The 14,506-nt window shown below is 34.8% G+C and overlaps 4 protein-coding genes across 9 annotated transcripts in view; 2 read left to right on the top strand and 2 right to left on the bottom strand.

Annotated features, from left to right (window-relative positions):
* Nucleotides 1-14,506, bottom strand: part of slc12a5a (solute carrier family 12 member 5a) — a 2,560,186-nt gene that overhangs the window by 411,800 nt on the left and 2,133,880 nt on the right. The window lies entirely within an intron of this gene.
* anks1ab (ankyrin repeat and sterile alpha motif domain containing 1Ab) overlaps nt 1-14,506 on the top strand; it is a 413,081-nt gene that overhangs the window by 106,679 nt on the left and 291,896 nt on the right. The window lies entirely within an intron of this gene.
* Nucleotides 1-14,506, top strand: part of adora3a.1 (adenosine A3 receptor a.1) — an 80,744-nt gene that overhangs the window by 28,893 nt on the left and 37,345 nt on the right. For all 3 annotated transcript variants that reach the window (XM_087258232.1, XM_087258233.1, XM_087258231.1), the window contains exon 2: nt 11,838-12,239. The gene's annotated coding sequence lies outside the window, so the exon portion shown is untranslated. The remainder of the gene's footprint in view (nt 1-11,837; nt 12,240-14,506) is intronic.
* LOC108179103 (adenosine receptor A1) lies at nt 1,750-12,500 on the bottom strand. 3 transcript variants are annotated; one of them, XR_015494348.1, is made up of 4 exons: nt 11,815-12,416; nt 5,570-6,726; nt 4,058-5,534; nt 1,750-3,485 (listed from the first exon to the last, which is right to left on the bottom strand). XR_015494348.1 is itself a non-coding variant. In XM_087258224.1 (2 exons), exons 1-2 carry the CDS (start codon nt 12,201-12,203, stop codon nt 6,099-6,101), a joined length of 1,017 nt encoding a protein of 338 aa, XP_087114350.1. In that variant the 5' UTR covers nt 12,204-12,500; the 3' UTR covers nt 1,750-6,098. The 3 variants fall into 3 exon arrangements, 2 of the variants coding, with proteins under 2 accessions (XP_087114350.1, XP_087114351.1); XM_087258224.1 differs by having other exon boundaries at nt 1,750-6,726; nt 11,815-12,500; XM_087258225.1 differs by lacking the exon at nt 11,815-12,416 and adding an exon at nt 10,123-10,373 and having other exon boundaries at nt 1,756-6,726.

A 14,506-nucleotide genomic window follows, 5' to 3' on the forward strand; every position in this document is an offset into this window, starting at 1 on the left:
ATATTCATTCGTTCATTTGATAAATAAGGGACTAAGCTAAGGGAAAATGAATAATAATAATAGGATTGTGATGAATATTCAATGAATATTTGTGCCTTCACTATGATTTTAATCTCTTACAAAATTAGCTTTTAGATAATAAATTAGTGCTAAATAAAACTAAGTCTAACATTATTGGTTTTTGGTTCTAGACGAAAACTTAAATCAAAAAGTTACTCCTATTCGATATTTTGTAATGATGGTACTTCTTTGGATGAAGTTGATACGATTAGTAAAGTTTATTTATTAACTAATTTCGAGAGGATCACGTGCTGACCCCAAGTCAAGCTAATGTACGAACCACCAATCAGACGATTCCTAACCCAGTATAAATAACCAGGCATCTTACCTCTAGTCAACTTCGTCTAGAAGAATCCCCCCCTTCCACCCCCTCTCCTCCTCTTTTTCCTCTATAGGGCAGCACGGCAGCCCAGTAGCTAGCACTGCGGCCTCACAGCAAGAATGCCTCTGGTTCGGGTCTCCACCCGGCCAGTTGGCATTTCTGTGTGGAGTTCATGTTCTCCCCGTGCTCGCGTGGGTTTTCCCCGGGTCCTCCGGTTTCCTCCCACAGTCCAAAACATGAGACATACATTTTTGAGATCTACCTGAGCTCAAACTCCCCTCTCGCCTTGCAAATGGGTGGGAGCCCCAGACTCGAGGATCTCATGAGCTCAGGGCTCTCTTCAGACTAGCTTATTACCCATCATCAGCTAAGTGTGAACTCTTGAAAATACCTTGGTGTGTGGCTTTATTCTAAACTTTCCTTTAAATCACATATTAATTATATTGTAAGTAAAGATAACTTTGGAATTAGTACCTTATATCGGTCTAGGCATTGTTTTTCATTTAGTGTTCGCAAAAAACTAGCTCTCCAACTTATTTTTGCCAATTTTTGATTATTGCGATGTTGTTTATCAGGGTGCATTGAAATTAGGTCTTGCTCCTCTTAATACGGCATATAATAGACTTTGCAGATTTGGGTTGTTCTTTTTACACATCATTGTATACTGTATGATCTGCTGCAATGGCCATTTTTGCACGCGAGACGACATATTCACTGGCTTCAATTTTTATTTAAATGAATTCATTTTAAATATCCTAATTATTTACAACAATATTTTGTACTTTTTTTTCCCTTAAATGATCAAGTTAGACATTCTGTTTTTTGTTCCTCGTTGTAAAAAATCTATTGGTAAAAGCTTTTATGTTTAAGGGTCCAACAGATTAGAAAAATGTACCTGCTAACATTTGATCCATTACATCACTTAAGGACTTTAAGCAAACTTTGTTATCCTATTTTACATTATATTTGTTTTTCCTGACAATGTTATTATTTATGTGGTGATTTGATTCACTGATCTGTATATAGTTTTTGTACTATATATATATATATATATATATATATATATATATATATATATATATATATATATATATATATATATATATATATATATATATATATAGTGTATGTATATATACATACATACATACATACATACATATAAATATATATATATATGTGTGTGTATGTATGTATGTATGTATATGTACATACATACATACATATATATATATACATATATATATATATATATATATATATATATATATATATATATATATATATATATATATATATATATATATATATATATATATATATATATATATATATATATATATATACATGTGTTTTTTTTTTTTTTTGTATGTTGTGTAAGTTATGTTTAGTTTTGTCTTCTGGTGTTGTTATTATATGATTGATATTAATTGAGGGACCCCTTGAAAATTAGATGGTACATCTCAAGGGCTTTATCTTAATGAATAAATACAATTGTATTGGGTTGTTTTTCTCATTGGTGGAGAAAACGGTTGTGTTGATTTCTGTTCCACTGTGTGTTTCCTGTTTGACGTGCAATTCAGTGACATGATAATCTAAAGAAAATCACCCGCTGCTCATCCTTATCAACATCAGGCCACAACATAATTTATTACATTCAAAAAGAAAGAGCTGTTTAAAGCTGCAGACTCTTTAGCACAGTATCTGTCCATGGTTGAACTCTTTTTTTTTTTTTTACATTCAGCATGTCAGCACAAAAACAGTGTCTTATTCAGTGCCCACGTCATTCAACTTAACCAGCACTGCACTTTTAATACAATATTATTATCATTGTCTTTCTGTTCTGAACACACCTCCTCAAATAAAGCTCAACATTGAGTGCATCATTTTAACAAATCATACTGTTATCTGCTTGGTGCAGTTACATCGAAAAAACAATATTTGTGTATTTCCTAGTGATCCTGGCAGCAGTAATTCATCAAATGATGGAGAACTGCATTATAACCGGGCATGTTTCCAGATACACTAGTGCTCCCTCTGCATTATAAGGAGCTGATTCAGGTGCATAAACTACCCGTAATGCCAGATTGTAGTCTGCTGTGTCCTCCTCAGCGTGGATCAGAATGCATAATAACATGTTCCGCGCTATTTTTGGCTGGTTTCTCATTTGCATAATTCTTTTAGTCAGTTTGGTGCTAATTAAAACAAGCAAAACATCTTCAAATGAATGCTGGCCCTGCGTTCCATTTCGAAGGGCTCATCCTTAAACCCTAATCCCCCTGAAAAGGGTTTACCCTCCAGATTGAGAGCTTTGAAGAGATTAAGGGTGTTGAGGACCAAAGATGTTCCCTGGAACTGACTTGGGATGTGTTCCAGGCTTCATTTTTGTTCCCTTTACCCATTAACATCTGATGTACGTCATTATTCATGAATAAGTCACACCAGTGTCAACTAGTGGCGGAGCATCTGAAATTGGGTTAAATGAAACACCATAAGCCCTTGAGCACTTGTAAACGTCTATTTATACGCCTTTATACGCAACCCAGCAGGCACAGGACATCAACATGACGTCAGCTTGATGTTGTACCCCAGCATCGGGGGATGTTGCAGTTTGTTTGGAAATGAAAATCAGGTTGATGTCAGAACTCAACATCGCCTCCAACCTAAAATCAACCAACTATCAACGTCTAATGATGTTACAGCGTGACGTTGTGTGGACGTTACCACTATGTCTATCAGACATTGGATTTTGCCATACCTGATGAATAAATGTCAGTATTTGACATCAATATAACATTGGTTTAAGATGTTAGCCCAACGTTGGATTTTGGTCACTTTCCAACACAAACTAAAATCAACCAAAAATCAACGTCTAATGATGTTACAGCTTGATGTTGTGTGGACATTACCACTATGACGTCAATCAGACATTGGATTTTGGTTGCCATACCTGACAAATAAATGTCAGCATTTGATGTCAATATGATGTTGGTTTAAGATGTTGACCTAACGTTGGATTTTGATCATATTCCAAAACAACGTAAAATCAACCAAATATCAACGCCTAATAATGTTACAGCTAAAGTTGTGTGGACGTTACCACCTAACGTCTATTAGATGTGTGATTTTGGTTGCCATACTTTATAAATAAATGTCAGTATTTGACGTCAATTTGAAGCTGGTTTAAGATGTTGGCCCAACGTTGGATTTTGGTCTCTTTCCAACACAACATAAAATCAACCTAATATCAACGTCCAATGATGTTACAGCTTGATGTTGTGTGGACATTACCAATATGACGTCTATCAGACATTAGATTTTAGTTGCCATACCTGACGAATAAATGTCAGTATTTGACGTCAATTTGACTTTGGTGTAAGATGTTGGCCCAACGTTGGATTTTGGTCTCTTTCCAACACAACCTAAAATCAACCAAATGTCAACGTCTAATGATATTACAGCTTGACATTTTGTGGACGTTATCAGTATGACATCTATCAGACGTTGGATTTTGGTTTCCACACACTACAAATAAATCTTAGTATTTGACGTCAAAATGATGTTGGTTTAAGATGTTGGCCCAACATTGGATTTTGGTAATATTCCAGCACAACATAAAATCAACCTAATATCAACGTCTAATGATGTTACAGCTTGACGTTGTGTGAACTTTACCAGTATGACGTCTATAAGATGTTGGATTTTGGTTGCCATACTTTATAAATAAATGTCAGTATTTGATGTCAATTTGACGCTGGTTTAAGATGTTAGCCCAACGTTGGATTTTGGTCACTTTCCAACACAACCTAAAATCAACCAAAAATCAACGTCTAATGATGTTACAGCTTGATGTTGTGTGGACATTACCACTATGACGTCAATCAGACATTAGATTTTGGTTGCCATACCTGACAAATAAATGTCAGCATTTGATGTCAATATGATGTTGGTTTAAGATGTTGACCTAACGTTGGATTTTGATCATATTCCAGCACAACGTAAAATCAACCAAATATCAACGCCTAATGATGTTACAGCTAAAGTTGTGTGGACGTTACCACCTAACGTCTATTAGATGTGTGATTTTGGTTGCCATACTTTATAAATAAATGTCAGTATTTGACGTCAATTTGACGCTGGTTTAAGATGTTGGCCCAACGTTGGATTTTGGTCTCTTTCCAACACAACATAAAATCAACCTAATATCAACGTCCAATGATGTTACAGCTTGATGTTGTGTGGACATTACCAATATGACGTCTATCAGACATTAGATTTTGGTTGCCATACCTGACGAATAAATGTCAGTATTTGACGTCAATTTGACTTTGGTGTAAGATGTTGGCCCAACGTTGGATTTTGGTCTCTTTCCAACACAACCTAAAATCAACCAAATGTCAACGTCTAATGATATTACAGCTTGACATTTTGTGGACGTTATCAGTATGACATCTATCAGACGTTGGATTTTGGTTTCCACACACTACAAATAAATCTTAGTATTTGACGTCAAAATGATGTTGGTTTAAGATGTTGGCCCAACATTGGATTTTGGTAATATTCCAGCACAACATAAAATCAACCTAATATCAACGTCTAATGATGTTACAGCTTGACGTTGTGTGAACTTTACCAGTATGACGTCTATAAGATGTTGGATTTTGGTTGCCATACTTTATAAATAAATGTCAGTATTTGATGTCAATTTGACGCTGGTTTAAGATGTTAGCCCAACGTTGGATTTTGGCCACTTTCCAACACAACCTAAAATAAACCTAATATCAACGTCTAATGATGTTACAGCTTGACATTTTTTGAACGTCATGATGTCTATCAGAAGTTGAATTTTGGTTGCAATATCTTATAAACAAATGTCAGCATTTGACATCAATATAACATTGGTTTAAGATGTTAGCCCAACATTGGATTTTGGTCACTTTCCAACACAATCTAAAATCAACCAAAAATCAATGTCTAATGATGTTACGGCTGAAGTTGTGTGGACATTACCACTATGACGTCTATTAGATGTTGGATTTTGGTTGCCATACCTTATAAACAATTGTCAGTATTTGACGTCAATTTGACACTGGTTTAAGATGTTGGCCCAACGTTGGATTTTGGTCACTTTCCAACACAACCTAAAATCAACCTAATATCAACATCCAATAATGTTACAGCTTCAACCAAATAGCAACGTCGTTATTGGATGTCAAAATAACATTGTCCTTAGACCCTGGCTAGAAATTGATTTTTGGTCACTTGATGTCATGACCTATATCTAACCTAATTTAACGTCTTATGATGTTGTATGCCTGCTGGAAAGTGACACAATCCTATTGCATTGTAGGACATAAAGGTGCCATAGTGTACATATAAAGCAGACTCGCTCCCTTGGTCAAAATCGAGAGTTTGAGGGTCTGTCCATGCAGACTTCCCTCATCCACTTGACGAAGTGGAACGCACTTTAAAGTGCTGCCAGAAATTCCCAGAGGGAAGTTTACAAGTGTTTGTCTGATAGTGGAGTGGAACGCATCCGTGGCCAAGTCAATCATCGCCCACGCATAGAATTATGGGAATAAAGTGTTCATTAGTTGAGCCTTCATTCCTTATCCTCTTTTTATTTTAGGAGGATTCTTCAATATCATTGTTCTTACTCCTAAGTGCCCTTCGTAGGTGGATTTTTTCATTTGGAGCCCAGCCTGCCAGCGAAGTGCTATTGAACTTGTGTTTTCTCTGTGATGGGTCCAGGGCCATGCTGGTTCGGGATGGCTGATGGTGTTTTACAGAGCACAAAGCGCTGGATGATATGAATCAGTGTATCGCGGAAGCGCTGGATGCGAAACGCGTACACCAGGGGATTGAGTGCAGAGTTAATGTGCGACATGAAGATGCCCACATAAAAAGCACTCTTGGGCACGTTGCATGTGGGGCAGAAAAACACAATGCTGTTCATAATGTGAAGTGGCAGCCAGCAGACCGCGAAAAGAAACAGAACGAGTGCTAGAGACTTCGCCAGTTTCAGCTCTTTTCTGTAATATTTGCTGGAGTCGCAAGTGGCCTCGGCTCGGCGATTGAGCTGCCGGCAGATCACCCGGAAGATCTCGGCGTACAGACCGATCATGATGGTCAGCGGCACCACCACCCAGACGAAGAAGTTGAAGTAGACCATGTAATCCATGCGCATGACGTTGGTGAACTGGCACTGGATTGGCGTCGTGCTGACATTTCCGGGTGGGCTGCGGTGCCAACCGGCCATAGGCACTAAGCCAGTCAGAAAAGAGATGAGCCAACACAAACCCACAGCTGCCCACGCCCGTCTTTGAGTTACGATGATGTTGTACCTGCCAAAACATTACAAAGACAATGACATGTATTACTTTTTAAAAAGAAACTTAACATTTGGGTCCAATAAATAGGGTTGCCAACCATGCCTTATTGGCTGGGACGCCCTGTGGGAAAATACATTTGATTTTACTTGTACGTTTAAAAAAAATATTGTGCTGCTTGTTCAAACTACTGATTTAAAATGAGCTGAAGCAACAGAATTCTTGAGATTTATTTAGGGTCAGTTTAATTGTTTTAAATTCAATCCACTTAAATTTTGTAAAAATGATTAAGGGAACCTACTGTAATCAATTTTGGACAAAAAGGAATTGTGTGGAACCCGTCTTTTTCATAGTATATATTTATAAAAATAAAAAAAAGACAAATAACATTTGGGCCAAATAAATGGAGTTGCCAACCATCCCTTATTTCCTGGGACATCCTGTATGTTGGATAGTATTTAAAATATTGTAAATAGGGCAGGTAGGTGGCTCAGTGGTTAGCACTGTCACTCACCTTATAGCAAGAAGAGTCCCGGCTGGACCAGTTGACATTTATGTGTGGAGTTTGCATGTTTTCCCCCGTGTTGGCATGAAGGCAGTAGTTTTTAAATTCATGTAGGCTAGAAATTAATATGTTTTGTAATATTTTAATCCTTTATATTTATATCCTATATATATTCTTATTATATCCCATATATATCCTTAATGTTTTAATACTTTTTCATATGTAAAGATATTTGCGTATTGCTCTACATCTTGTGTGTATTAAGCAGTGTATGAATTTAAAAACTACTGCCTTCATGCGTCATTATTTACTTCACTAAATCAGTTTAATGGGGAAGGGTTTGATGGAATTGGCCTGTTAAAAGAAGGATTGCGAAATAAACGTTATGCTCTCTTGTAAAAGTATTTTGTAGTATTTTTAAAATACAGTATTTTGTTTGTGATACATTTATGGCTGCTGTATTCTGTAGTTTGCATTGATACATGTCAAATTCAAGTATCTAGGCGAAGCAGTGGCGCAGTAGGTAGTGCTGTCGCCTCACAGCAAGAAGGTCGTTGGGTCGCTGGTTCGATCCTCGGCTCAGTTGGCGTTTCTGTGTTGAGTTTGCATGTTCTCCCTGCATTCGCGTGGGTTTCCTCCAGGTGCTCCGGTTTCCCCCACAGTCCAAAGACAAGTGTGTCTGTGGATGTGTGTGTGTGGATGTTTCCCAGAGATGGGTTGCGGCTGGAAGGGCATACACTGCGTAAAAACTTGCTGGATAAGTTGGCGGTTCATTCCGCTGTGGCGACCCCGGATTAATAAAGGGACTAAGCTGACAAGAAAATTTATGAAATTTAAGTATTTGGTATTTTATTTTAAAATACTTTTCAATGTATTTTTGCCCATCCCTGCATAGAGCTGATGTCAGAAGCTTTATATTCACTATTGTGCAATATAATTTAAATCACCACACAACCAAGCTAATTTATGCAGCACATTATTTGGTGTAGTGGATGTCTTGCAGATAATTCAGGCTTTAATAAAGCAGATAAACTTTATACCCATATCTTATTTATTGTTATATTATTAATTTTTATTTTTATTTTATCATTTTATTTTTTTTATATTTTATTTTATTTTAATATTATTATATTCAATGGATCAGGATCAGCTAATTTGCTTGTTTAAAAAGATCAGCAATCAGAAATGGAAAAAAAACCAAAAAAAAAAAAAAAACAAGGTTGGGCCATTATTAATAACTTTGCTAGGACTTTTTAGCTTTGTCCATTATTTCATAGTGACAAGTTGGCAACCCTGTATAACATGAAATGTCATAAACTGTGACAAAATACATCAAAAGTAGCACCAAACACCAAATCAAAACACAATCGACGAATATTAAACCACAATAAAATCAGCTTGCATATGAAATCTACATGAAATCTGAATGAAACGTGCAGTTATATTTACTACACATATTTAATGAGTGTTTTCAGCTTCTGCCATTGACATTCTACACCCCTATTTTTCAGTTTATTTTTCATAATCAGTTTAATAAACATGTTATCTTCATTTTTAAAATCATCAAAAGAGGCAGTGTCAGTTAGGTATAATGCATATTTGCAGTCTGAGGAAACGTAAGTATTTTACGTTTTGTCAGTTTAGTGGCAAATTCGTACAAATTCGGAGTTCAGTCGTACGAAAATGTACGATTTTAAAAAGGAGGTGTGGCACCCAACCACACCCCTAACCCCAACCGTCATTCGGTGATGAGCAAATCGTACTAAATTGTACGAATTAGATTGCACAAATTCAGACGAATTAGCCACTAAATCAAAAAGTTACGAATTGCCGTGAGATTGAGTTGGTACTTGAGATTAGTAATGCCGTTTAAAATGATTATTTTCAGTTGTACAATATAGCAACTAGGCTCTTATGCTGGCTTTTGGAGCTTTTCCTGGTGTTTTATCTTTATCCAGACAACTCCAAAATTACGTCTAAATTAATTAAAAATGATGATTACTATTATTATTATTATTATTGTTAGTAGTAGTAATAGTAGTAGTAGTAGTAGATTGCACTATTATGTTTTTCTCTTCTTTTTTACTCTTTTATATCACATTTTACCTGTTTTTTTTTACTCATTTTTATTATTTGTTTTTATTTATATTTTACTTGTTTCTTTTATTCTTGTTTATGTAAAGCACTTTGAATTGCCACTGTGTATGAAATGTGCTATATAAATAAACTTGCCTTGCCTTGCCTTGCCTTGCATTGCCTAGTAGTAACAGTACTTTGTGTATTGAACAAGTTGCAGTTGCCTTAAGTAATGCAAGATCAATTTCTAAAGTAGTATACCAGTACTCTTAGTAAACATTTTAAAAGGTATATAGTTTATATATTTTAATGTATTCGGTTTTCTGTTCTCCAGAAATGTGTTACATAAGCCGTCGAAGTCACATCGCATCAAACATCAAGCAAATGAGGGCGGTTAGGTCCACTGCCAGAATACTATCAGACCGGTGAACATCATTTCCTTTGACAGACAGCAGGAGTTTAATTTAGTTAAAAGCCTTGCATTACACTAGCCCATTGATTTGCATTAAAAAACCAACAGATATATTGCTGTCCTGCAGTCTGGCCAAGAAACATGAAAAAACACAACTGATGCATTAGAGATAAAAGTTGTAGAGTTTCATCTTTGCAAAATGCATATATAAAAATATACTCCACTGCGTCTCTGATTTATGATTAGATGAAACATATTGAAAGCTATTTGGCTTGGTGAGCAATTATTTAATTTCTATACTGGTAAAATATAATACTTATTGAACTCAATACTGTAGCATAAAAAATAAGATACTCAATCCTAAAGATTTTGCTTGATTTTAAGTTATAGGCCACTCTCTGTATAATATTTTACTTACTTTTTGGTGGACTTGCAATCTATCTGAAGTCATTGCACCTGCCTGTCCATCCATCCATCTATCCATCCATCCATCTGAGGTCACTGTATCTTTCCATCCATCCATCTATTCATCTATCTATCATCCAACCATTCATCCATTCATCCATCTGAGGTCACTGCATCTGTCTATCTTTCCATCTGTCCGTCCGTCTGTCTATCTGAAGTCACTCCATCCATCCATCCATCCATCCATCCATCCATCCATCCATCCATCCATCCATCCATCCATCCATCCATCCATCCATCCATCCATCTATACATCTGTTTATCTATCTATCTATCTATCTATCTATCTATCTATCTATCTATCTATCTATCTATCTATCTATCTATCTATCTATCTATCCATCCATCCATCCATCCATCCATCCATACATCTGTTTATCTATCTATCTATCTATCTATCTATCTATCTATCTATCTATCTATCTATCTATCTATCTATCTATCTATCTATCTATCTATCTATCTATCCATCCATCCATCCATCCATCCATCCATCCATCCATACATCTGTTTATCTATCTATCTATCTATCTATCTATCTATCTATCTATCTATCTATCTATCTATCTATCTATCTATCTATCTATCTATCTATCTATCTATCTATCTATCTATCTATCTATCTATCTATCTATCCATCCATCCATCCATCCATCCATCCATCCATCCATCCATCCATCCATCCATCCATCCATCCATCCATCCATCCATCCATCCATCCATCCATCCATCCATCCATCCATCCATCCATCCATCCATCCATCCATTCCACCCAACCACCCATCCACCCACCCATCCATCCATCCATCCATTTGAGGTCACTGTATCCATCCATCCATCCATCCATCCATCCATTCATCTATCTATCATCTAACCATTCATCCATCCATCCTTCTGCGATCACTGCATCTGTCTATCCATCCATCCAACTGTCCTTCCTTCTGTCTGTCTTTCTGAGATCCATCCATCTATCCATCCATCCATCCATCCATCCATCTATCCATCCATCCATCCATCCATCCATCCATCCATCCATCCATCTTTCTGGATTTCCATGTTCAATTGTTTTGTATATCCAGTGTAAAAAGCTCTGTGCAGCATACATCTGTAAGAAAATGTTGCAATTAATGTAATAAAAATATAAATAACAAATAAATAAATAAATCATTGGATGGATGGATCTACCTCAGATAGATAGACTGCAAGTCCACCAAAATCCTATTTCATCCTAGGCATGAAAATCCTACTTCTTTTTATTTTCTCAGTGAAATCTGGACATTTTCACATTTCCGGGTTTCTCAGTAGCAAAAGTCGTCAAAGTTGATTAGACTTAGAAAGCAGTCAACGGGAAATGATAAAAAAAACTCAGAAAAGTCATTATTATTAGTCAAGACATTCAGAAAAATGTGTGAGACTGCAAACAGCAGCCAGAAGAGAGAACAATGTCAAATTTACTGTCCCGCCTCTATACTCTCTGCATTAAAAACAAGCGGTAATTAGAATTTTGCAATTTGATTCAAAGATAATATAATACAGACATAAATACATATTCATACGGTCAAAGAAAAATCTATTCTCTGATGTTGGTTAACTTTGCCATGGTAAACAAACAGAATCTGTGATATGGTGTGTTTTTCACACTCACCTTGTTGGGATCTTGACGCGCAGGAAGCGATCGATGGCGATGGCCAGCAGGGACAGGATGGAGCTCTGTGTGATCATGACGAGCAGGCAAGAAATGAAGAGGCAGGTGTAAAACTGTGTGTTGAGACCCAAACTAAGGACCACCGCCAGTGGGATGACCAGAACACCCACTGCAATATCAGCCAGCGCCAGAGACACAATAAAGCAGAAGGTCGGGTCCCGCAGACCCTGGTTCAAGCACACCACCAGGACCACCAGCACATTCCCAATCACTGACGCCAAAGCAATGGTGCTTTCAATGGAAATGTACATCAAATCCACCTTCTCCCAACTCTCCGTAACTGTGAGCGTTGACATCTTGGTCATCTGTAGCAACACTTCTTCTTCCATTGGATCTCCTAGAATCTCATTGCATCCTATATACTGGTATGTGCTCTCAGTTAATACTATACTGTAATAAGTGTCACTGGAAGTACATGGAAAGCACTTTGCATTTCTTCACAAGCGGTTTCATGTCTTCTGTGGTTATTTTGAGATGGTGTGTGTCCTCTTTTCTGCATCTTCAGGAACTCCTGCTTCTCCTTCTCCTGTTGCGGAGACTCTGCTGGCTGGAAGGGAGGGGTGTTTTATTCTCATTCGCTGCAGTACTATTTCCTCGCTTGCTCACAGTTTCTCTCTCACTTTCTCGCTCTTTTTTTTCCTCACACCGTTTCCAAACCTCAAACTCTATTTTGCATTGGGAGCTTTGACTTTTGAAATTCACAGTTGAAGGTTTGAGTTCAAATTAAAATGTAGGTAATTATTAAATGTAAATAATTAAAATTATGCTTTAAGTTAAATTTTGATAATGAAACACGCACAACACACAGTATGTTTTTTATTTTTTATTTTATTTTAGTCAGTTGGGTTATTTTATTAAAGGTCAGTTTATTTCCATAAAGAAATTGTATTTGACTAATATGTGAATTATATGAATTATGTTGATATTTATAGACACTACCAATAAATTATTTGTGGTTGAATGTTTTTTTAAAGCTTTCAGAAAAAGGCTCATTGATTTGATCATAAATACAGTAAAATAGTAAAATTGTGAGTAAATAACTAACTGTAGTCTATTTTTAACAGGAGGAATGAATTATATTTTAAATAAATAAAATATTGCTGCTCAAGACACATATATTATATTATATTATATTATATTATATTATATTATATTATATTATATTATATTATATTATATTATATTATATTAAAATATTTTAATTGTATTATATTATTTTTATTATATAATTTTTTGTTATTTTAAATTATATTATATTATATTAATTAGTTTTTATTATATTATTTTTATTATATTATATTATATTATATTATATTATATTATATTATATTATATTAGTTTTTTATTATATTATTTTTATTATATTATATTATATTATATTTTTACTATATTACATTATTTAGTTTTTTATTATATTATATTATATTATTTTAAAATAATTTTATTGTATTATAATATCATTATTATATTATATTTTTTGCTATTTTAAATTATATTATATTAAATTATATTATATTATATTAAATTTTATTATATTATATTATATTATATTAGTTTTTTATTATATTATTATATTATATTATATTATATTTTTACTATATTACATTATTTAGTTTTTTATTTTATTATATTATATTATATTATATTATATTATATTATTTAGTTTTTTATTATAATATTTTTTATTATATTATATTATAATCTATATATTTTTTTAGTAAAAATAGTTTACACAATAGATTACAATTTCCAGGACATCATTTGATTTATAGTTTTGTATATATATATATATATATATATATATATATATATATATGACAGTCAACACACTTACACAATAAAATTATTAATTTAATCATTTTAAAACTATTAAATACACCTAAAATATTATCTTTCTTGCCTATTTTGTTGAATTTCTTCACATTTCAGTTCACTAAATTCCTTTTCCTGTCATTCCCGTCCAAATTCCTTTTCAACATCCTGTGGGTCGTGGATAACTCGATTAAAATTCACACTCTTGAACCGAATGGGAACCAAAATTGTATTTAACCCTGAATCTGGCACATGCATGTCCCAGAAACCTCTGCTTCCTGCCTCTGTCGCTCTGTGTCTCTATCACAGACATAATTTGATATTCAAATGTTTCTACCCAGGAAATCGGACATCATCTTCATCAAATTAATTTTTCAGTAATGCTCATTGTAGTGTGGTAATGGATTCGTCTCAGTATTGAGGCAAGCACTTGCCTTCCATGATCATTTCATCTTGTTCACTGGGCTCCTCTGCATTATTGTCATGTCTATTTTAGTCCTCTCATGCGGAGCTGAGATTCTCTTTTTGAGTCAGAACACAGTGGATCTTATTGCGCTTTTGTAGCTCAGGGGAATTTTCATTATGCTTTATTGTAATATCAACTTTATCTTAGATGTTTTTTTATAGTGCTCTTTGGGGAGGTCAAAAGTAATAGATAATCTGATTAATGGATTTGATGATGGAGATCATGGCAAGTTGACATTACTGAGATTTATTTTACTAGTGATTTTAATGAGAAAACTGTCTAGGAACTGGAGTCTCCAATTCTTTCATTTCAACTTGCTGGCTGATTTTAATAATAGGATAATTTGCAGGTATG

This window comes from Danio rerio, chromosome 6 (genome assembly GCF_052040795.2).
Source record: "Danio rerio strain M-AB ecotype USA chromosome 6, GRCz13ab, whole genome shotgun sequence".
Classification (NCBI taxonomy): Eukaryota; Metazoa; Chordata; class Actinopteri; order Cypriniformes; family Danionidae; genus Danio; species Danio rerio.

Coding starts and splice junctions, on each gene's coding strand:
- LOC108179103 (XM_087258224.1), bottom strand. CDS start 12,203: ATGGAAGAAGAAGTGTTGCTACAGATGACCAAGATGTCAACGCTCACA. Junction 6,727..11,814: donor CGCGTCAAGATCCCAACAAG/GTGAGTGTGAAA, acceptor ATGTTTTGGCAG/GTACAACATCATCGTAACTC.